Genomic DNA, 25,425 nt, shown 5'->3' on the forward strand with positions numbered 1-25,425 from the left:
CTTAGTTTTTTGATAGTTTGTTAATAGTATGAATACGTTGGTGATCCTCACTATCCAAATAAAGTATCACCTTAATTTGATATGGGAAACAGTGTTGGTCAGGCATTTCTTCAACAAAGGGCGAAAAGGAAAACACAGCATCATAAACCTCTTCCAGTCAATAGTAAAAAGCTTCTTTATTCTGTTCATTTAAAACAATTGATTAGATTGCATGTAGCTAATATACTGTTACAGACCCTCACCCTGTCCCACACCAGGTGGTTGTGCTGACCGGGCATGGTTTAGACAATGGCACACATCCCCACAGCCTGTAAACAATTGCAAGGACAAGAGTTGTGACTCAGCATTTTGAAGCTTATTGTTCATTTAACAGAGGGAGGCCTGTTCTTCCTCCTTTATCTCCAGTGCTAGTTAAGAATGTCGATTGAGAAGCCTGGGTGGACAGACGAAGACAAACACTGGATGCAGGCTGATTACTTTTTGGCTGATTTACTTTAGAACTACAACCATATCGAACAGTCATTTTATATATTGCCATTTTTTATGTATTACCATTTGCACAAAATATTTGCAAACTGGGATCAGATAGGTTTAACTGTCTTGCACAGGGACTGAATGACAACTTTTCTCCCCTTGTCAGCTCAAGAATTAGAACCAGTGACATTTTGTATCCTGGCCCAATGCTCGTGACCACTAGGCAACCCAGCTGCTGCAAAATTAACCATCAAGATTGCTGCAATTTTCTGTCTGTTCTCTAGGTTATAATTTACAGGTTAGTGCATTAAATTAAAGATTGCTCGGTGGACAGTCACACAACCCAGTGATCATTTGAACAATTTACTCAATGAAATATGTATAATCATGAGTTAGTGCCAGAAGAAAGAAAATGATAATAATGATAATAAGAAATTGATGGTATAAGCAGGGCGCCATAGCAACTGTGAGTTGCAGAATGCATGGAAGTGAGATGAAAAATCTAAACTGATTCCCCATTTCATTTACTTTAGTAAATCAATATAATTCCAGTAACAATTATGTGAGCTCAAAGTACGGTCATGATTCAGTTGTGAAAGGGTAGTTTGCTGTACCTCTGATTATTTTTAACTACGTGGGTGAATTAAGGATCATGATGGCAGACATTATGTGAGCTTTACAGATGTGAAATCTCCAAAAGAAAAATACTGAATCTTCTAGCAATTCAAAACTTCTCCACCTCTGGCACCCAATGACTGATCCAGACAGAATCTGATATGCAGCATATATAGACAAGATCAATGCAAAAATATATTCTGCACCTAAAAAGAATTGGCCAAATTAACCAAAGATATTAATACTGACTTTGGTACACAGTGTCAATACTACATACACAAAATATATATTAACCAAATGGAGGCACTATAATAGGCACAAGTTTACATCTCTTGATCTAATCGACTGAAATAATCAAATTTGGCACACCTGCTCAGGGATTCTAATATTTCTAGACCGTGTGGAATCTCAGACACAACTGCCACAATTTTGTCTAAACTTGGGTGAATTATACTTAAATCTGGGGTGGTCCAGAATGTTCTTAATCAGTCCTAACCTGAGATGACTCTTCTAGTGTGTATGCACTCTATGTGGCAGTGAGTATAAAAAACAGTGTTTTCGCTAAACCCTAAGTCCTTTGGTCCCTCTAAACCCCAAAATAATCTCATTAATCGTTGACCCCAAAGACCAGGCCGACTGACATCCCCAAGCAGCTATGAATAGACCTCTTGGAGGTAATCCAGCCTGAAATCACCCTCAATGTAAAATAAGCCTGAAATCATTTAAAATATGCCATTCTAGTCTGAGCTGTCTGGTTCAGGAGCAAATACAATGGTAAAATAAAACAATTTCAAAAATTGCTATACAGTAGGCATGAAATCACTCAATACCGTCTCCACTGTTGTTTTAAGTTGATAAGTTGGTATGCTGCTTCACCTCTGTGCATAACTGATAATGTGTTACAAATTGATATACTGGACCAGACTGCTCGAACATACTCTTTTTAGTATTTTCTGAAATCAACTGACGGAATCACAGCATAAAAGTATGTCTCAGGTAATCACCCCAAACACACTACCAGTGTTTGAGAATCAATTTAGGGGTGGTTGGATACAAGTTATCCAGCAAGCAATCCTTACGAATTCCTATTAATATATATATTTTTTTGTATCTGTTATTCAGGTGCCCAGAATACAAACAGGAAAATATTACTAAAAATTGTCACTAAATCTGACAAAAATATTAGTACTCAAAATGACATCAGCTTTATGTTATTGTAACCAGTCATGTCAACTAGATATCCCTCACATGACATTGAGTTGAGGAATGACAGAGATAATTATTTCTATTATGAATAGATTACTCAGTATAATTCCTAAGTGGTGGACTTTTGACAATGTAGACGTGTTGGTCCTCAGTCGGAAAAGGGTGGCTTGCCCACTTCAGGTTGGTGGAGAGTGCCTGCCTCAAGTGGAGGAGTTTAAGTATCTAGGGGTCCTGTTCACGAGTGAGGGAAGGATGGAACGGGAGATTGACAGACGGATCGGTGTAGCTTCTGCAGTAATGCAGTCGATGTATCGGTCTGTCGTGGTGAAGAAAGAGCTTAGCCGCAAGGCGAAGCTCTCGATTTACCAGTCAATCTACGTTCATACTCTCACCTATGGTCATGAGCTTTGGGTCATGACCGAAAGGACAAGATCCCGGATACAGGCGGCCGAAATGAGCTTTCTCCGCAGGGTGGCTGGGCGATCCCTTAGAGATAGGGTGAGAAGCTCGGTCACCCGGGAGGAGCTCAGAGTAGAGCCGCTGCTCCTCCACATCGAGAGGGGTCAGCTGAGGTGGCTTGGGCATCTGTTTCGGATGCCTCCGGAACGCCTTCCCGGGAAGGTGTTCCGGTCCCGTCCCACCGGGAGGAGACCCCGGGGAAGACCGAGGACACGCTGGAGAGACTATGTCTCCCGGCTGGCCTGGGAACGCCTCGGTGTCCCCCCGGAAGAGCTAGAGGAAGTGTCTGGGGAGAGGGAAGTCTGGGCATCCCTGCTTAGACTGCTGCCCCCGCGACCCTGCCCCGGATAAGCGGAAGATGATAGATGGATGGATAGACGTGTTGGCTGCTAGCGTGTACATCAAAATTCTCAGCGTGTACTCTCAAAACCCTGTACTTTCTGTCCCGGGAAAGGCTGGGGGGGGGGGGGTTCTGACCTCAGAAAAGTCTGACCTCTGGGATTGCCAACAAGGGTTTTGCCACAAAGTACTAAGTCATGTTTTGCAGAGGGGTCGAATACTTATTTCATTCTTTAAAATGCAGATCAATGTATAACCTTTTTGACATGCGTTTTTCTGAATTTTGTTGTTGTTATTCTGTCTCTCACTGTTCAAATAAACCTACCATTAAAATTACAGACTGATAATTTCTTTGTCAGTGGGCAAATTTATCCCTCACTGTATAAATCACGAAGCACAGGGAAAATGTGTTTTTTCCGTCACGTCTTTGTGTCAACGCGTCTGCAGTGCAGTCTTCACCAAATCCCTGATGGTCATCTTCTCTTCCAAGTAGGGGCTACCCCTGGATTTGCTCCATTTGGTTTCAGAATGGAACGGCCCATGGCTAGACCCACTGACGACATTTTCCAGATAGAAGCAGACACATGGACAAAATTAGGTCTGTTGCTTTGCCTCAGTCTCACCACGATATACTGACATTTCCACACATATGTTGTGCACTCTCACATTACTATCCCAAAGCTAATAAAATCCCATCTGTGGTTATATTCATTAGGAAAAGGGAAATTATCAGAGACAATTTATTTTCATGGGGTTTAAAATGTATTTAGTACAGCACAGCTGTACATGTTTTATTCAGGGCTTGAAAGAAAAATCATATTCCAATTATTTTGTTAGGAACAAAACCTGATTTTCTGTCATTCCCCCAAAAAGTATAGGTTTACATTGGTCCTTTAAATTACAATGTGGATATGCAGTTTGCTATAAAATGGGCAAGCTAGCTGTTTTAATGCTTGATTGGCCATAATAATATGGACAAAATAAAATAATAATAATAGACTAACATAATTTTGAGCAAGCAATTTTATATCCCCTTCCACAACATATGTATTCACATTCAACCAAACAATTCAGAAGTGGTTAAAATGAGACATAAATTACACTTTATATTCAATTTTAAATATATTTCCATTCATATCAGATGAACCACAATAAAGTATGTTATTTTTATTACTCATTATTATCATTCATTCTTGGACACGACATAATTTAAATCACAACCAAAACAGACTGCAAATGCATCCACAAAGTGTACAGAGTCAGAAGCTTGATGTGTGCTATAAATGAGTGTGTGCAGGAGACAGGTTAGCCATGCACATATATGTGAATATGACAAGAAAACATGTTCCTCTATTTACATAACTCAGAATTCTAAAGCCAGTATGGATAAAGAAGACCGTCTGTACATCCAATACATAGTCACTGAATCATTTCAAGAACAAACTACCGGGGAATAGGGCCAAAACCAACAAAACATTGTCACTGCCCAAATCCCTTTGGACCTCATTGTAACAGAGGGAAATGTAGTGGATGTCTGTATTTGGCAGGTAACTTCTAAGGTCAGTCCAAAGAATGACACAACAAACAGGGAAAAAAGCAATTTGGGTGGACACATAAACTTTACTGATGGCTAAAAGGAACTGGTTTATTTTATTTGGGAGATGTTCCTGAAGGCAGTAAAATAAACTACTGGCAAACCTCTGGGCACCAACAGCGAAAATCTGGTGAAGTCCTGTCCACTGTTGCAAATCATGCCGGAAGCACAAAAATCCATTAAAATATGTTTAAATCACCCTGTATCCTCCTCGACGTATAAAGACGCAACCCAGTTACTGCTACCTTTGCAAGCACTAAAATATTCAAAGTCACTTGAGAACCATCTGGTCACGGCAAACCCCATACCCCCATAATCTCCTCCTTCCATCCTCTACACACACACACACACACGCACACACAGCAGGGGCCCCAGAAAATTAGAGTTACAGTAACAAATACATACATTAATACATTCCCATTAAAGTTAAGTCTATGTTGTTTGACGCGCTGACCTGCAATCACATTGAGTGTAACCATAGGAGTGAATAATTCATTTTCTGTGAAGGCACCCCCTGATAAGTGACTCAGAAAGTTAATCTCCCATTGTGTCCTTCCTCCATCTGCACTACCTTTACTGAGCTCAGCGACCACAGAGCCTGAGTGGGTCTAAGGTTTCGGAAATGAGCAACGCACGCCTCACCAGCATGGGCCAAATAGAATATGTACTCATGCATGTTGAGAACTGGGAACTGGGACTCTACTCAGTCAATTTACCTAGCCCTAATTATCCTGGTGGAATTTTCTGGTTGCTTCGTTTGTTCCATTTGATGTGATGATTTAATGGCTGAATTCCGATTGGCCAAATGAGAGCGTGTCTCCTATACTAGCTCAGTTGACTTACAGACTTGGATGTGACAGACATTGGATGTCATTCAAGTGAAGGCATGATCGAAGCCAAATTAACCACTTACAGGAAATGGAACGGACCACTGTTCCCTCAGTTTGTCACTCTGACGGCAAAAATGCCGGCGGAGTGTCGTCAATTACAGCGCCTCAAGTCTAGAACTACATAGACATGTTGTAAGTGTTACAGTTCAGGGTGGAGCACAAAGCAACACAAACAAGAGATGGAGTCCATACTGGAGCAACACAAACAGGGTGGAGGTCATAACAACAGAAACGAGGTGGAGGCCATAGCAACACAAACTGGGGGCCATAGCAACACAAAGGGTGGAGGGCTATGCTCAACACAAACAGCGTGGAGGGAAAACAATACAAACTTAGTTTGGTCATCTGTGAGAGCTGAAATAGGCTTTCCGATGGGGACTTCGCCTGATCTAGGCCTTTTGGGATTCCCGGGGTACAGTACTGTGCAAGTGAAAATGTCTTCTGGCGTTCAATCAATCATAAATTCAGCTGACATTAACCCTAACCTCCTGCAGGAAGACTGCTGTAACACATTCCCTCAAAACCGCCATCTTCATGTACAATGTATTAAGAGGTCCGAATGGTATAGAAATTTGGGTGATCTCTTGTGGTCATACACAATGTAAATTAATTTGTCCATTTGACTGTCATATGTCCATTTTATTGTCATTTTTTTGTCATATAACATAAGCCCTCTGATGATGGAGGCTGGAAGCAGCACAGGGTCAAGAACTTCCAATTGGCAACCCTTCCAATTGGTTCCAATTGGCAACCCTTTTGTTGCTGACACTCCTCTTTAACCTTGAGGCTTACAGGCTTTCCAAATCATAAAACTGAATTATATGGCATAAGGTGGGCAGTGATTTTTTTATTCAGTTTAACACATTGTGAAAGGTCTTCATGCTTGACTGTCCTGATTGTCTGGGACAAGTACTGTGTGACCATGGTCGCTTTCAATGAAAGCATTTCTGAAATACCCGCAATCCTCCCATGCTTTTTGACTTCAACAAACAAATGACTACAGGGATTAGTTATAACCCTCATCTCCATACATTACATTGGCTGCCTATCAGACCGGGGTTCAATAACTATTTGATATCCTTCCACTACTAGCATTTGGTAGTCTGCCCGGAATTCCAGGTGGGTAAGGTTTGAAACTTTTATTGTTTCCATAGCTACAGACAAGCTCAGTCAAACCTGGATTAAGGACAATATTTGAAATTATTTTTAGATAATTTGTTGCCATGACAAGTGCAATGCAAGTGTTAGACTAAATAGTGTCAGCTTCTAAAGAAGGATTCCTGGAAATAATCCCTCAAACACCCTCCCCCAGTCTCCCATTCATCCATCCAACCATCCATTCAGATAAGTTGTATTTGACCTTGTAAAGGGAATGCAATAAGCAGAAGAATGGGTAATTACTGGTTAAATCCTGCCCATATTCAGAACATCACTGTTCACTAAATAATCTACCTGTGCGCAATATTGACGGGACAGAAAAGAGGAGACAGAAAAGACACTGCACAGACTGATTCCCGACGCTCTTACTACAACACTTTTCCTCTTATGCCCTATCAGTACTCCAGCAGAGGCGGTTGTTCATTCACCAGCAAATAAGTGGACTTAATGAGCTGTGTAGAAATGCAACCACGGTCATTACAATGGATCAACAACGAGACACATACACTGTTCTAGAAGGCACCCCATTGGTGTTCAACTTCTGGACTACTGTTGGAACCATACGGCTCCCGTCCAATGTGGAGCCCTGCGGACAGAACCGGGTAAGGAAAAGACTTGGCCCAGAGAGGGTGATCCCATTAGTTGAAGAGCAAGAGAATGGTGGACCAAGGGTGAGGCTGTACAGGTCTGAAAGAGTGTGCGGTCGATTTTTAGTCAGGTCTGAAGAAGAGGCTACGATCAATGGAGACCTCTTTTAAAGCCATTGTGTGTGTCCTGGAGGGAGTGGTTCTCGACAGCAATGCACAGCGCCTTTCTAAATCAGGAGTACTCGACTATGGGATGCATCTGGTCACACAAATGGTCCCTAGGTCCATTTGGCCATGGCGTGTAAGAGACCTCCACGTGGTGCCTCTAACACTTTCAGACTCTTCATTAACCTCTTACTGGCACCGACAAAATGTTGTCATGTAATTCTACACGTTGCCATGTCTTATGTGTGTCCATGTCGGAGTGGGTCAACAGAATCTATAGTAAAGTGCTCCTCTTGGGGTCAAGAGCCCTGGGGATGTTACCTGGCCATGATAATGAAGATTAAGATTTAGGCTTATTAGCCTAACTTACTCAGCTGGGAAGTCTAATTTACCCATCTGGCTAACATGGCAATTAGTTAACCCGATCGCTCCCAAGACCAGCAAGAATGAGCTTTCCTTTGTCTTCATGTCCAGCCTTTATGCTTAGCCTGTATCTTACCATATACTTTTCAGCAAAACCGGGGCTACGAACAAAACACCCAACGATTTCACATGCAGTTGCATACATGGGTTTCATTGTCACATTTTTAAATATCCCAAGTGATAATAATGCATTGAAATGAATGCTGTAGATACATCAATTGTTTGCTCGGCAGGAAATGAATATCCAACTACTCAGTGACTACTGTGTGGACCTTTCGACAACAACCACGTCATCAGTATGTCCAGGGAATTCCTTCAGTACTCTGTTGAGGAACCGTTAACCATCTAACCACTCACATGCACTGCACCTTGTAGGTGTCATCATCTCAGCATTCTGTGGATATCGTTCGGGCATTTTTTTAGGTTAAACCATTGAGACTACACAGCATCTTTGTGAAAATAACAAGCCTCAGGCTCCTGATTCCACGATGCAGCTCTAGCTACGTCAATCAAATTTATTTATAAAACCCCTTTTTACATCAGCAGTTGTCACAAAGTGCTTTTACAAAACACCCTAAAGCCCAAGGCGCAAACAACAGTAGTGTTGAATTTCACTGGCTAGGAAAAACTCCCTAAGAAGGCTGAAATTTAGGAAGAAACCTAGAGAGGACCCAGGCTCAGAGGGGTGGCCAGTCCTCTTCTGGCTGTGCCGGGTGAACACATTAAGAGTACAAATTGTAATAATTAATAAATGCATGTGGGCTGTGTCCAGAGCCTTTTTAAACAGGTCAGAAGCATGACCAGATGGACCAGGACAGGACAACACGGGGGAGGGGGGAGGTGTCAGCACAGTGGCAGCTGAAATCGTCAGGTATCATCTTGATCTACAACACAACCAGGAGGACTTTGGACAGGGACAGCAACTTTCAAGCCTGGTACTCCTCAGGTGTGGGCCAAGACCTCATGTCCTCCTAAGTTTAAAACGGCAGGAGACAGGGAACATTTATAGAATGCATTCCTTAGATCTACAGGGATTTTTAGTGGAGAATGAGAACTGACCCTACTCCTCAAACACAATAATACAGCAGTGTAAGACCTTGGGACTGAGACCGGGGGGTCCAGCGACACTGTGGTCCTATCCGGGCAGGAAATCAATCCACCCACATTGCCAAGCATCAACCAAAAGTACCCCCATCAACCGCCACCACCCTGAAAGAGGGCAGAGTACTGCCAGCAGAGTACAGCCCAATTGCACAAGTGTGCAACAGGGAGAAAACAACAAGCCAGTGACTCCGCCCCCGAATGGCACTGGAGGGAGGGCATTCCAGTGGCAAAGAGAACCCACCTGACAAGACAGCAATGGTGGACAGTATCAAGCATTTCTGGTCACCTTCACGCCCCTGGGCCAGACTACACTAAATCATAGACCATGCTGTAGAGATGATTCTTTAGTAGAAAAAGTTTGCAATTGGCCTTTTAATTGGCAAATCATTCCACAGTAGTGGAGCTCTATGAGAGAAGGCCCTGCCACCGGCAGTTTGTTTAGAAATTCTAGGTACAATTAAAAGGCCTGCATCTTGCGATCTAAGGTTACGTGTAGGTATGTATGGCTGGATCATTTCAGCGAGGTAAGTAGGAGCAAGTCCATGTATTGATTTATAGGTTAACAATAAAACCTGCACTAACCGTAACAGGCTAGTATTGGAGTAATTTGTTCAATTTTTTTTGTTCTAGTTAGGATTCTAACAGCCGTGTGCAGCACTAATTGAAGGTTATTTCTTGATTTATCAGGCTAACTGGAAAGAAGAGCATTGCTGTAATCTAATCTAGAAGTAACAAAAGCATGGAATAGGTTTTCAGCATCAGTTTTTGATGGGAAGTTTCAGATTTTTGCAATGTTTCGAAGATGAAGAAAAGCAACGCTTGAGACATATTTTATATGTTCATTAAAGGAAAGGTCAAGGTCAAGGGTAACACTGAGATTTCTAACAGTTTTTTGGGATACGACCATGCAGCCGTCGAGGTTCACAGTGAGATCTGCCAACAAAGCTCTTTCTTGGGTCCTAAAACAAGCAATTCTGTTTTTCTTGAGTTTAAAAGCAAGAGGTTCTCTGTCATCCACTTCCTAATATCTGAAATGCATGCTTCCAAAGTAGCTAATTTTGGGGCTTCGCCAAGCTTCATTGAAATATACACTCACCTAAAGGATTATTAGGAACACCTGTTCAATTTCTCATTAATGCAATTATCTAATCAACCAATCACATTGCAGTTGCTTCAATGCATTTAAGGGTGTGGTCCTGGTCAAGACAATCTCCTGAACTCCAAACTGAATGTCAGAATGGGAAAGAAAGGTGATTTAAGCAATTTTGAGCGTGGCATGGTTGTTGGTGCCAGATGGGCCTGTCTGAGTATTTCGCAATCTGCTCAGTTACTGGGATTTTCACGCACAACCATTTCTAGGGTTTACAAAGAATGGTGTGAAAAGGGAAAAACATCCAGTATGCAGCAGTCCTGTGGGTGAAAATGCCTTGTTGATGCTAGAGGTCGGGAGGAGAATGGGCCGACTGATTCAAGCTGATAGAAGACCAACTTTGACAACCGAGGTATGCAGCAAAGCATTTGTGAAGCCACAACATGCACAAACTTGAGGCAGATTGGCTACAACAGCAGAAGACCCCACCTGGTACCACTCATCTCCACTACAAATAGGAAAAAGAGGCTACAATTTGCACAAGCTCACCAAAATTGGACAGTTGAAGACTGGAAGAATGTTGCCTGGTCCGATGAGTCTCGATTTCTGTTGAGACATTCAGATGGTACAGTCAGAATTTGGCGTAAACAGAATGAGAACATGGATCCATCATGCCTTGTTACCACTGTGCAGGCTGGTGGTGGTGGTGTAATGATGTGGGATGTTTTCTTGGCACACTTTAGGCCCCTTAGTGCCAATGGGGCATCGTTGAAATGCCATGGCCTACCTGAGCATCGTTTCTGACCATGTCCATCCCTTTATGACCACCATGTACCCATCCTCTGATGGCTACTTCCAGCAGGATAATGCACAAAGTCACAAAGCTCGAATCATTTCAAATTTGTTTCTTGAACATGATAATGAGTTCACTGTACTGAAATGGCCCCCACAGTCACCAGATCTCAACCCAATAGAGCATCTTTGGGATGTGGTGGAACGGGAGCTTCGTGCCCTGGATGTGCATCCCACAAATCTCCATCAACTGCAAGATGCTATCCTATCAATATGGGCCAACATTTCTAAAGAATGCTTTCAGCACCTTGTTGAATCAATGCTACGTAGAATTAAGGCAGTTCTGAAGGCGAAAGGGGGTCAAACACAGTATTAGTTTGGTGTTCCCAATAATCCTTAAGGTGAGTGTATAACTGTGTGTCATCAGCATAACAGTGAAAATTGACATTGTGATTTTGGATTACATCACCCAGAGGCAGCATATATAGTGAGAACAATAATGGGCCCAGAACCGAGCCTTCAGGAACACCAAAACATACCTTTGATTTGTCGGAGGATATGCCTTCCACACATACGAAGTGAAATCTTTCAGATAAATAAGATTTAAACCAGGCTAGAACATGTACAATATGGGTTTCCAGTCTCTCTAAGACAAGGGAGTGATCAATAGTGTCAAAAGCAGCATGAAGATCAAGAAGCAACAGAACGGATGCGGAACCTTTTTCTGAGGCCATTAGAAGGTAATTTGTTACCTTCACAAGTGCAGTCTCAGTACTATGATGGGGTCTGAAACCGGACTGGAGCATTTCATAAATGTTATTTGTCTTCAAGAAGGCATTCAGTTGTTGGGAAACACATTTTTCTAATATTTGTGATAGGAACAGGAGGTTCGATATTGGCCAATAATTGTTTAATATGTCTGGATCCAGTTTAGATTTCTTTTAGAAGAGGCTTAATTTCGGCATTTTTGTGAGTTTGGTACACATCCGAAGGGAAGGGAGCAATTTATTATGTTCAACATTGGCTGACCTAGCACAGGAAATAGCTCCTTAAGTAATTTTTTTGAAATATGGTCTAGCTGATAATTTGTGGGTTTAGGACAAATTTAGTGAATGTGTCGAGCGATACGGCATCAAAAAATTCAAGTGTCCCCATTGACACCTGGTCAGGGAGGTTCAGGACATTCTCAGGACAACTGAGATGTTACAGACTATTTAAGGAGGAGTCAGTTATTTTTTTTTCTAATGGTGATGGTCTAGTTCATGTATTCATTACAACTAAAGTGAAGACCCACTTCACTTGTTGAGCGTTGCTTTTTTGTAAACTTTGCAACTGTCTCAAAGAGATATTTTGGATTGTTTTTGTTCAGGTTGGAGAACTTTCGCTAAAATTTTCTGGAGGCTTGCTTGAGTGATCTAGTATTGTCTGTGTTCTAGGGAGCAGGTTTCTTGTTGCATATTTCTTTTGTTTTTAGTGGTGCAACCGTATCTAAAGTATTTCGCAGTGTAGAGTTTAGATCTTCGATTAGATCGTTTGCGGAATTATTTACTCTGTCGTTGATGAGCGAGCTTGTAAGAATATCAAGGAATCTATTTGTAGTCCGAGAATTTATAGTACAGCTTTTGAAACTCATAGTTTGCGGAGCAAGTAGATTCCTTGTTTTAACAGTAAATGTAGTTTATTATCGGACAGTGATCCGATAATCCAGGATTTTGAAAGGAAATTATTATATCTACAATATCTATTTCTAAATCTACGGTATGATTGTGGCAGTGCGTTGGACCTGAGACATGTTGGATAATTCTCAGGACATTCTCAGGCTGACCTAGCACTTAATTGACTCAAATAACATTTGAGTCAATTAAGGCTTCAAAGGCTTTTTGATGAGGGTCATTGGACTTTTCCATATGCATATTGAAATCTGCTAACATTTTAATGCTATCTGCCATGGCTACAAGGTTAGACAAGAATTCTGGAAACTCATTGAGGAACATTGTGTATGGCCCGGGGGGGCTGTAAATAGTAGCTATGTAAAACGATTTATCAGCCTGGTTAATGTTCATAAGTAAAACTTCAAAAAAATGAAAACCAGTGATGTGTTTAAGAGTACATTTATATTTACTGTCATAAATATTAGCAACACCCCCTCCGTTTCGGGATGCACAGGGGATATGATCACTAGTATAGCCAGGAGGAGAGGCCTCATTTAGGGCAGTGAATTCATCAGGCTTTAGCCATATTTCACACAAGCCAATAACATCTAGTTTATGATCAGAGATGAATTAATTTACTGCAACTGCCTTTGGAGCAAGGGATCTAACATTTAGGAGTCCCATTTTGAGATACGAGGTGATACAGTCATTTTTATTTGTGACCGAGGTGGAGGAAGGCTTTATCTTAATAAGGTTGCTATTGTTAGCACTCCCTGTTTAACTTTTCTCAGCCTGGAACGAATCACAGTGGCAATAGGTAAAACTGTACTAACTACTCTGGCTATGCTATCGACAGACTCCACTATACTAGCAGGCTGGCTAACAGCCTGCGGCCTGACCTGCACCCTATCTCATGGTGAGGCTATAAGTTAGCTATAGGTTAGCTCAGCTCCTGTTAATTGTTCAGTATGGATGCACAAGAAATAGCCAAATACAGCAAAAAGCTTGAAGTCTGAAGCTAAATGTGTTCCTTCTCCAAATCCCATGTGTATGAGGGTGGGGCTTATTTGGGTACACTTAATCGACTGGACATTTCTGACAGGTCAACTGGACATTTCTGACAGGTCAACTGGACATTTCTGACAGGTCAACTGGACATTTCTGACACTATCTCTGTGAGGTCTGTCAGAGAATTTTTTTTTTTAAATGACCTCCCAAATGTTTGATTTTAGTATTACTTGTGCAGCCATTCTACTATATAACTGTTATCATGGGTTAGTTGAAAACCTTTCAAGGGTTAGGCAATATCTACATTTTAATCATGTCCTCTCAGCCCTAATGGAAAACATAAGAAACCCTCCAAAGAATCCCATACAAGGAATGCTAACCAAATTAGAATACATACAAACAATTTTCCTTAGATGCTCTTCAATGTTCTTGTACGTGTTCACAAATATAGAAAGCAGTTAAGCTCACAACTTATGCCAAGAAAATGTAGTAGCTATTTACCAACTCTACTAACACAACTGTACAGTAGTCGGTCTGTCTGTGTGTGTCTGTGTGTGTCTGTGTGTGTCTGTGTGTGTCTGTGTGTGTTTGTGTGCACTGGTCCGAGTGAACAGAAGGAGGAAGAAAGAAGTGTCAGGCTGTATAGAGAACGTACCCAAAGCTCTTTTATGACTTCTGAAAGCTCCCACTATAACACCCTATCCAGTCATTCATTAACTCACATATCTAATGAACAAGCTAAAACATGAATCACCAGCTCCTGTTTTACCTGGTTTCCAATTTTTTTTTATACGCTGTTTGCGTAAGCACTGTGTGAAACTGCTATTTTAAATGGGGTTTCATTAAATAAACTCGATTGCTTGAAATACTTCTTTGAGGCAGTAGCATGCAGATGTTGTCAGTCTTTCCTCAGTAAAATGCAACTCCTAAGCATCGGTGTTCTCTACACGCGTTTAACCATACACCACCAACTATTCGGGAACAGCCGACAAACAGCAAAAACATTCATTTGATGATATGCTCCGACTACATTTTAAACAGGGTGTTTTATCCTAAACCTGCCTTTACTCAAACGCCCGATGTCCTGACAACCGACTCTAACTAAATCCTGTTTGTGTGGGTATAGCTATGATTAGCAAATGTTCAACAGGGACAGCGCAGATGAATCGACATTTGTATGTTCAAATCCACCCATATGTGCTGGAGTATGCAACAATATGTTGATATAAATTAAGCTAATGCAGAGGTCTCCATGGCAACCCTGATGAGCTACTGGGTCAGTGTTTCCCAAATCTGGTCCTGGAGACCCCAAGGGGTACACATCTTTGTTTCTGCCCTAGCACTCACACACCTGATTCAAATGTTGCCCTAGCACTCACACACCTGATTCAAATGTTGCCCTAGCACTCACACACCTGATTCAAATGTTGCCCTAGCACTCACACACCTGATTCAAATGTTGCCCTAGCACTCACACACCTGATTCAAATGTTGCCCTAGCACTCACACACCTGATTCAAATATTGCTGTGGCACTCACACACCTGATTCAAATGTTGCCTTAGCACTCACACACCTGATTGACATGATCAACCTTTCATCAAGTCTTTAATTCAAATCAGGTTTGTGAGTGCTAGGGCACAAAAAAAAAGTGCTCCCCTTGGGGTCCCCAGGACCAGGATTAGGAATTTAGAAATGTTGTTCATTTTTAGTTGTACTTTTTATATTATTTTGAGGACTTCACATAATTAAAACAAGCTGGTGTAGCATCTGAAACCTTCTACTTGTCACACAAGGTTGACAAGCATCAGCATATTCGTCAAAGCATCTCTATGCCCTATGTTAAAGCTCTGTGGGTCAAATAAGGAGAGAATAGCCCAGAGCACCGCAGTTCAAAATAAGCAACTGCCATTAAAATCTGACATCATCAACATGTGGTCTCAATGTCTCTTTTGTACAGAGATGCCTTGCCCACAGCGGAAAAACCTGAATGATTGTCCCTCATTTTTGATGTGGACAGATCATTTGAGGCAATATATATTTATATTGGGATGTGTTCTAAATTGCACTCTATACAGGGTGCATTTCTAAGGGCCCTGATAGGGTAAAGTGCAATATAAAGGAAATAGGGAACTTTTTAGGATGCAAGCATTTCATGTCTATATGTGTTTTACTGCAGGGGAAATAACATGTTTCTATTAAAGAGATTTGCTACTGGTTTAATGATGACGATGTATTTACAAGACATGAAACTGGAAGAAATGCACCCCTGTAGATGCTATTAGAGTAAATACAGTGGTCCACAAACCTCTCATCGGGGAACCCCAGACAGTTCACAATATTGTTGTATCTGAACCAGCTCATCTTATTTTAACTATTCATGGACTATTGATTAGCTAACAAGTTGAATCAGGCAATAGCTCTGAAATAAATCAGTTACATGGAAGAGGCTGGTGGACCCCAAGGAGATGTTTGAGAATCATTGGACCTTTGTTGAACAGTGCCTGACAGAGCCATTCTGAATTTTTTTTTATATAATGACACTAAAGTTGACAAAGAATCCATTTAGATTCAACAAAAATATCAGAAGCATTGTGTGAACCATGTATATCTTTGTGAAATAATGTAATTGCAGAAGTTGTTGACATAAGCATAGTGTACCTGCATTATTTACATAATATGACCTTTAATGACCTCCAAAACGGTCTGATATTGATGCACCAGCCCCAGAAACAAAAAGTGCACTTGATATAATATTCACCAGTAGGGGGAGCTAAACCGTCACAAGACCTTCAGCACCTTTGGGGTGGACAGCGACTTGAACTGAAGCCAAAGGATTTAATGGTCGGATTTGGACCATTGCGCATCAAAACAGTATAAAGAGACTCCGGCAGTTTGCATATGGTGCTTGAAATAGGCACGGGTTTTGTAATACCACTTTCTGTCTAAACTATATCAAACTGCTCTAGCATGATCATAATACTGAGAGTTGACTATGACATGTGAAAGACACCTGTTCAAACAGGTTGAGGTTGACACCAGGACATATGCCACACATTAGGGAAAAATACATGAAATACAGCGTGGGAAAGGAGTGAATTCCGATTTCACATACCTGATTTGTGGAGAGCTGTGCGTTTGCGGAGATGAATAGTTGTACAACAATGTGGAGGGCTGAGGTTGCCAAGCCTGCCAGAATAGCCCAAGTGAGAGGCAAGGGAAGCATACTGTAAGTGGCAAAGAGGGTGAAAAGCACGTATCCCACACCGTCGCCCAAGAGTCCGTAGCCCAATCCAGCTGCCAAAATCTGTGTGGTCATAACCACCCACGTCACCACGCCACTGTATTGCAGATAGCTGTGCGAGGTCGTATCTTTTCGGACTACCACTAAGGCACAAATGACCACTTCGATGCCGGTGAAAAAGCCCAGGAGCATTCCTTTGATGGGATCCATTGGAGAAGACGCGAGTGTTAAATGTAAAACCAACAGGGTTAGTTTGGTCACCACGTCCAAAATGTTCATCACAACTACCGATTTGCGCCTCTGGCCCAAAAAGTAGCGTTGGTACAGGCGCTCGAGGTCTCGAGATTTAAAAGAATTGCGTAGAGTGGGGAATATTACGCCTCTGTACGTGTAGCCCCAATTTAAGAAAAAGTCAGAGTTGCTCGGGGCGCAATCGATTTGAAGAAATCCTAGGTCACTGCTGGCGCGCTCGGGGAAGACTTTGGTGCCCCCGTTGTTGTGTCTGTCGCCTACCGAGGTCCGACCGCCAGATTGTTTCCGTAGGCTCTGGTCGTAGGGCTCGTCGGGGGTGATGCCTTTTGCTTCGCTTTGTTCATGGATGAACCTCTGTTCGGTGATGTGTCGAACCGCGTTCTGCCACAGCAACCTTTTGGGTCGTGTGCTGCTGTTGCTGGTCGGCGTCCTGTTGATGGTGTAGAGCTCTTCGCTTGCACTGGAACATCGAACTTCAGACAATTCCATTGTTTTCAACGTGGTTGGTGATTTACCCCTGTTTTCTAGATGTTAGCCAAACGTGCTCAGCGATTCTGGGGAGACGTTCTGTGCATATCGAACCAAACTGGCATGGTTTCCTTGGGGTGTGTCGAGCTGAATTGAAACAGTGTGCTTGTCAGTCATTGTCATGCACCCATCAGTCGCGTAAAATGTATGGAAGTGGTCGCTTGATTAAAGATCATTGCAGGAATAATGTGTTTTCCATTATAGTCAACGCAGCTCAATTGCGCACGCATAAATAATTAGGTGTCAAGAACTACAGCACCAGCCACCATGTGCCAACGGTCCACACCATTATAACGTTGTGAGGTCGGCAGTGCATTACAGAAAATAACGTCTGCAAAAATAATTTGTATTTACGTTAAAAAATTTAAGCAATTTTAACGCACTTGTGCGGTCATCCTTGCCCATTAAATAACACCGAATTTAATGTAGATATTGCTGATAGGCATTTAGTGGCATTTAATGTGTGCTTGCCTCACACGTCGCTAATGCAGTAGCCTATACCTTCTGCTTTTTCATTCGTTTTTCACTCGTAACAACTAGCGTGCCATGTAACTAGTGCGAGATCATGAAGCATATTTTCCGTAAATAAAGCTTATAGTTCTCCGTCAACAATTAATTGAAAAGTATAGAACGAATGTAGTCCAGGAATTTCCGGAATCTTCAACTTCACCGGGCGCCTTGCCTCACCGCATTTGGACATCACAGGAGCTCTGAGGTGACTGGATCAATGATGAGAGCTCGAGACCCATAGCGCGAAGCTGCTCCATCCTCGTGTGGAGGTTGGTGGATGAATGCAACACCTGGAAAAAGAAGCGTCGGATGGCGGGAGAAGCAGACGCAACTCCCTCGAGCAGGGCATAGATTGGCTACAGCGACATCAGTCTGCGTCTGTCCATTCGAATATACTCCGGTGGTCCAGCGTAATATATACAGATATCAACAGATATCAATATATTTTAAATTATAGTACCAACGAAATAGGATTTTACCCGGCGGAAATGTGACGGTGTCCAACATGTGATGTGTAGGCTTTGGCGCACATAACGGTGTTCATCCTATTTCTCTCCAAAAAAGACTGTCCCGGGGTTTCTCTCATTGTCTGGTTGATGTGGCATTAAGGCTGAGTGTGCAGTGTATGGAATATATTTGCGGAACGCTGAAATGCTGGTCAGTTGAGGTAGGGCGAAGCAAGTCATATGGGTCTAGCTGACGTCACCCCCCCCATCTCCCTCTCGCTCTCTTCTCGGTCGCGTTCCTTTTGTCTTTCTTTCCACTACCGCAGCAACAGACTAGGACGCCGCGAAGCGGAAAAGATTAGAGCAAGAATTGCGCAGACTAGCAACGTGGTTCCAAGTTACTCTACTGTTTCAATCATACCCCTTATATATCAAAATATGCAGACCTCTAAGACGATGTGTTGACGTCCGTCTTCTGTTCTATTCAATACGTACAATTACATATATGATTAAATAGATTGAAAATCCGAAATCCCTAGCAATCCTAATCCTAAAGGTTATGATGATGATGATGGTAACACAAGGAGAAGTCAGTAGGCCCAAGGTTTATGAAAAAACGTTTATTATTTAAAATTATTATCTATATGTTAAAATTATTATTAGAAGACAAGACTCAAATAAGTTATATATTTGTTAGTGTCAGTGACAGGATATGAGAGTGAGCTGAGCAATACATTGAGTCATCTCTCACTCATTGTCCCGACTCCCTTTCTGTAGATACTTGACACAGGAATACAATGGTTGCCTCTGATTGGCTGAGTACCGGGTGGAGGAGGTGGAGGAGGTGGAGTTTGAGTTGTCAACAAAGCAGCATGACAGATATATTATGTCATGTTTTCAGAAAGGTTTTGTCCTTTAGAGCCATAACATTAATAAACTCATGTTAATACCCATATATTATAGGAGTGACCACTGCTGCACATGCTGCTTGGACAGATGAAACTGTTTAGAATGAGCAAGTTCTCCAGCACCAGGAAGAACATAAACAAGCAAACACATTATTTAAAGTTATCTACACACTTTCAAATCTTCATGACAGATTTCAACAAACCAAACACATATACTTCAGCCCTTTTTGCCTCAGTAATTCTCACACAAGTGGGGAAAAAAAAACATGTAGGATGTAGGCTTTTCATCGCCACACCTTTAAAAACATTAACAGTGATTAAAGAACCCCCTACAGTTGGCATTTCACTGCAGTGTGTTCAGAGGTTGCGACAAAAAACATTAATTTGACAGGACAGGGACAACCAGGGGTCATCAGGCAGAAAGTAGATCAGCAACAGGGCCAGGTGGGCAGTGGACAGGGACACCCAGAGGTCACCAGGCCAGGAAGTCCTGAGGCGTGGTCCTAGGGCTCATGTCCTCCTGGAATGAGTCAGTGAGACATAGAGAGAGAGTGAGAGAGAGAGAGAAACAAGGCAGATAAAGTGTGAGAGTAAACAAGACAGAGAGAGGTGCAGGTCAGGAAAATGGTGAACATATCTGCGGTCAACAGGACACCGGGAAATACACACCAGACAGGACTGGTGGTACCCAGCCCTCTGGCATATGGACTGTCGCCACAGAGACACTGGGAACTGAGCCAGGTGCAGACTGGGGCAAACAAATGCAATGCCCACCACACGAACCCAAGGGGACGCAAAATCAGATGGAAAGATCACGACTGTGACTCAATCCCCTTACATCCAGTGTGGCACAGAAAAAAAGAAAAAAGCCTGGCAAGACACGAAGCGCCCCCTGAGGGATGGTAAGGTAGAACATGAGCAAGCCAGTGACTCAGCCCCCATAATCGGGTCAGTGGTAGAGTATGCCGGTGGAGGGAGGGGAGCCTGCCAGGCAGAGACCACAAAGCTGGTTTGTCAGTCAAAAAAGGCTTGCCATTCCCCTTCACACCCCTGAGCCAGGCTACACCCTGTCATAGAATCTAATGAACATTAAGGTTATTAATGACATGACGGTCAAGACGAAGTTTGAGCCTCCCGTGAATCAGCAGACTATTCCATAACAATGTAGCTCAACAGGAAAAAAGCCCTCCTCCAGCTGGCTGTCTAGAAAGTCGAGAAACAATAAGGACACCTGCATCTTGTGACAAAAGCTCATGTGTAGGGACATGCGAGTGGCTGACGTGCCACAGCTTTTCATCAACCAAATGTGTCAACACATTTTCGTTTGACAGACTAAACGTCTGAAGTCTTAATTGTAACTGTCCAAAGAAAATCATTGAATCCCCACTGTCCATTGTGTAGAGTTTTGACACAGTTGTTTGTTTGCAAGAGCGCCATTTGCGAAGTCATTCCATCATTTAATAAAAAGATTATGGAATGACAAAATAAATTTGTTCTGGGATAATAATGTTAACTGGTGTGACACAATATTTGGATATTTGAAAAGACCAATGTGATTGGATTGCCCTTTCTCCACCAGAAAGAGCTGAAGACATCTCTGGAATAGATTGCATTGAATGTTTTTGATGATGAATTATTCAAAACATTGAACAGTTTACACCATCACCAGTTTCTTTCCTCTTTCCCTTTGATGTGAAGCCTTTTACACAGGATTGCAAAAACATTTTTGTTTTTTAAATCATCAATCTACACTCACCTAAAGGATTATTAGGAACACCTGTTCAATTTCTCATTAATGCAATTATCTAATCAACCAATCACATGGCAGTTGCTTCAATGCATTTAGGGGTGTGGTCCTGGTCAAGACAATCTCCTGAACTCCAAACTGAATGTCAGAATGGGAAAGAAAGTTGATTTAAGCAATTTTGAGTGTGGCATGGTTATTGGTGCCAGACGGTGCCGGTCTGAGAATTTCACAATCTGCTCAGTTACTGGGATTTTTACGCACAACCATTTCTAGGGTTTCCAAAGAATGGTGTGAAAAGGGAAAAACATCCAGTATGCGGCAGTCCTGTGGGTGAAAATGCCTTGTTGATACTAGAGGTCAGAGGAGAATGGGCCGACTGATTCAAGCTGATAGAAGAGCAACTTTGACTGAAATAACCACTCGTTACAACCGAGGTATGCAGCAATGCATTTGTAAAGCCACAACACGCACAACCTTGAGGCGGATTGGCTACAACAGCAGAAGACCCCACCTGGTACCACTCATCTCCACTACAAATAGGAAAAAGAGGCTACAATTTGCATGAGCTCACCAAAATTGGACAGTTGAAGACTGGAAGAATGTTGCCTGGTCCGATGAGTCTCGATTTCTGTTGAGACATTCAGATGGTACAGTCAGAATTTGGCGTAAACAGAATGAGAACATGGATCCATCATGCCTTGTTACCACTGTGCAGGCTGGTGGTGGTGGTGTAATGGTGTGGGGGATGTTTTCTTGGCACACTTTAGGCCCCCTAGTGCCAATTGGGCATCGTTTAAATGCCACGGCCTACCTGAGCATTGTTTCTGACCATGTCCAACCCTTTTTGACCACCATGTACCCATTCTCTGATGGCTACTTCCAGCAGGATAATTCACCATGTCACAAAGCTCGAATCATTTCAAATTGGTTTCTTGAACATGACAATGAGTTCACTGTACTGAAATGGCCCCCACAGTCACCAGATCTCAACCCAATTGAGCATCCTTGGGATGTGGTGGAACGGGAGCTTCGTGCCCTGGATGTGGATCCCACAAATCTCCATCAACTGCAAGATGCTATCCTATCAATATGGGCCAACATTTCTAAAAAATGCTTTCAGCACCTTGTTGAATCAATGCCACGGTAGAATTAAGGCAGTTCTGAAGGCGAAAGGGGGTCAAACACAGTATTAGTATGGTGTTCCTAATAATCCTTTATGTGAGTGTATGTAAAGCAGTTTGAACCAATTTCAGTTGGTAGAGTGGTGTAATGCTAGCTAATTGCCACAAGGCCCCACATTGCCCAAACAGCATTAATGTTCTTTGGTGTGATAGTATATCCTCTAGTGTGACACCTATTTTTCATGTCACAACTAAGGACATTACTGTCACACAACTAGAGATGTTTACTTTTCTGACACGTTCCTTCCCTACAGGAACAGAATGGGGCCACCAATTGCGAAAGAGGGTAACATGTAGAACGTGTCTGCCCTTGGTTGCAACACTCACTATGGAGTTCCAAACTGCCACTGGGAGAGACTGCTTGTTGGGAGCTTCAATTAATGATTTTCCATTTTGGAAGATTTGTATTTGCATCAATCACACATAGAAAAGCTTCTGGAGAAATGGAAGAACTCAAAGAATAGGTTTTGCCAAGAGTTTGCAATTGTTAAAATCATTCATGCTAAATTTTTTGGTCAGTGGAGGATGAATTCATTATTTTATTTTTTTACATGAGAATTACTGAGCAGGAGATATATTTTTTAAAATCAATATGACCCACAAGTAGATTTGAGGCTTTATAAAAAAAAGTTTGTTGAAATTAATGTAAAGCTTATTCAGCCTCTGAGAGTATATGTCACGTCCTGGCTATGCCCCTTGCCATCTCTGCACTGGGCTCTGGGCATAGCCAGGACAGGACAGGAGGTGGCACATCTTGCCACCTCCAATCCTTTTGGTCTCACCAATTGGAGGCAGGTGTCGGTCGTTGCCTCCAATTGGGGACCCTATTTAAGTCCTTTGATTTTGCCATGCTGGTGTGGTTCATTTTGGTTTTGCCTGACTTTCAGTTGGCCCCATGTCACTGTTTGCTGCTTTTTGTTTTGTTTGAGTTTTTGTTTTCATTAAACATGGATTATCCCCGTTATCCCGACTCTGCGCCTGTGTCCTTCCACACTCCAGCACGTGACAGTATACACTTTGTTTCAAAACATTAACCTAAGTTCTGAACTATTTTACTTCCCACCATGTAATACATTATTGTTTGAGAGCTATGAAACATTATACTGACAAGTGATCCTCTGATCAAAATCCAATCATTTTCATGTTACACTGGAGGACACATTCCAAGCTGAAATGTCTTAAACTGTTCATAAATTTTCTTAAACTGTTCATAAAATGTGAAAACCAATTAATCATAACCAATCGCATACATCATTTTAATATTCAGACTGAGTAGCATACCACTACATGTTTTTCTATAGTATGTGTAGAATCCTGACGTAATGTTAATAAAACTGAATTAAAATAATAAAATGACTTGTCTCCTTCTCTTCTCTTACCGAACAAGACAGGAGTGGTAAGTAATCTAGGGTGGTTTAGTGTGGGAGGATAATACAGTAAATGTTTAAAGTGAGTATGAGGAGAATTCAAGTCAATGCAAACTGAAAAATGGAGCTGTGAGAATGTTTCAATGGGAAGTAACTCAGACACTTTTCAAAATTCAAACACTAGCTTAAAACATAAACTGCAAAGGTTTACGCTAGTAGTACAGTACAAATCTTACATATTACCCTTTTAAACATCAACCACACATGGCAGGCTAGACAGAAGAGCATTGCAATGTGTAGGCACAGAGGACGATTTGCATTATACGGCAACTGATTAGAAAAACTGAGCCTAGACCCCAAAATATGTCGTCATGATCTATAAACTTATGATGTGACATTGGTAGATGTTAATGAAATGTTGTCTCACCCACAGAGTTTGTGCACTGGGTTTTATCCCACAAAACATTGAGTACAGTTCTTTTCCTTGTGTGTCTTGGCAATTCTGCCTTTCATGTCCCAAAATAATTAATTGGCAATACAGTCTAGTTGTTTGTAAAAATGCTTGGTTACAAGCAGGTTTATATTAAAATAGTTTTGATTTGGGATACAATGATTATATACTTTTGTTTCTGCCCTAACAATGGGATTAGCTGTCCACAGAGTTGAATGACAGGCTGTTAGGTTTCTCTATATTCCTCTCATGGACATCTTATTTTAATGCTTTTTTAATATTCAATGAGGTGTGTTGACATCTATGACCTGTGGTTGATGGAGAGTGCGAGGCCATACTATAAATATGCATAGATCTGAATTAGATCTGATTTTATTGGTTTTATCTCAACATTGCTGAGATAAGTCACATGTATCAAGTGCACAGTATATAATTTTTCTCGTAACAGCCTAACTAATGGTAATTAAATTAACTAATCCTCATGTATCAAAAGGGCAAATTAACATTCATGCATCTATTCAAATGCTGTTAGTGTCCATTTCTTTCCCTGTCATATCCCATACCTGGCTTTTTGTTATCATGACCAATAACAACCTCCATAGAATCCCAATAAACATTCTTCACAGTAGTTCTCCCAAGTATGGAGCGCCAGAGTATTCAAAATGAATTCACCAAATAAATCATATAGCATATATCACTGTACATTTCTGGTGGTAGTACATCATATGTGGTTCCACATCTACCAATTATAAATGACGAAATATATAGCCATAACTGTAACTAATGTAGGACCATGATCAGAGATTTTGGAATCTCCCCGGGGACAAAATGACAGGAAAATTGTCACAGAAGAGGGTATAAAACTCACTGACTGTGTAGGAAACCGGCAATGTCGCAATGTCTTTCTCTATTATCCGAGGTAACGGCTATTTTGGTGCAGAGCTAGCTGACGGGCACGTCCCTTTGGAGGACTGTAATCTTGACAGAGTTGGCCTCATGATGTGCTGAAGAAGAGACGTTCATCTTTGCCAGCGCTCCCTCGTTAGGCCTTGTTCATAGGACAGCTCAGACAGGGCTTCATTCCCCTGTCATTTCTCTGTCACTTCATTATGGAGAACTTGAGCAGGAGGATTGATGAGCTGCCATTCTGTCATATGTGCGACTCTATTAGCTGTCAAAAGTTGGAGCACAGAAATTATATGGTTTTGGGGAAATGGAGTACGGCTTCATTTATGT

At 41.9% G+C, this 25,425-nt stretch overlaps 1 protein-coding gene across 3 annotated transcripts in view; it reads right to left on the reverse strand.

Annotated features, from left to right (window-relative positions):
- adcy8 (adenylate cyclase 8 (brain)) overlaps positions 1-18,819 on the reverse strand; it is a 74,389-nt gene extending 55,570 nt beyond the window's left edge. The window contains exons 1-2 of one of the 3 annotated variants that reach the window (XM_034291507.1): positions 16,671-18,819; positions 10,654-10,710 (exon numbers count right to left, since the gene is read on the reverse strand). In XM_034291507.1, coding sequence (XP_034147398.1) covers positions 10,654-10,710; positions 16,671-17,540 — 927 coding nt within the window. In that variant the 5' untranslated portion in view covers positions 17,541-18,819. The remainder of the gene's footprint in view (positions 1-10,653; positions 10,711-16,670) is intronic. The other 2 variants (XM_034291508.1, XM_029116136.2) reach the window with 2 other exon arrangements.
- Positions 18,820-25,425: the final 6,606 nt, after the last annotated feature.

This window comes from Esox lucius, chromosome 3 (genome assembly GCF_011004845.1).
Source record: "Esox lucius isolate fEsoLuc1 chromosome 3, fEsoLuc1.pri, whole genome shotgun sequence".
Classification (NCBI taxonomy): Eukaryota; Metazoa; Chordata; class Actinopteri; order Esociformes; family Esocidae; genus Esox; species Esox lucius.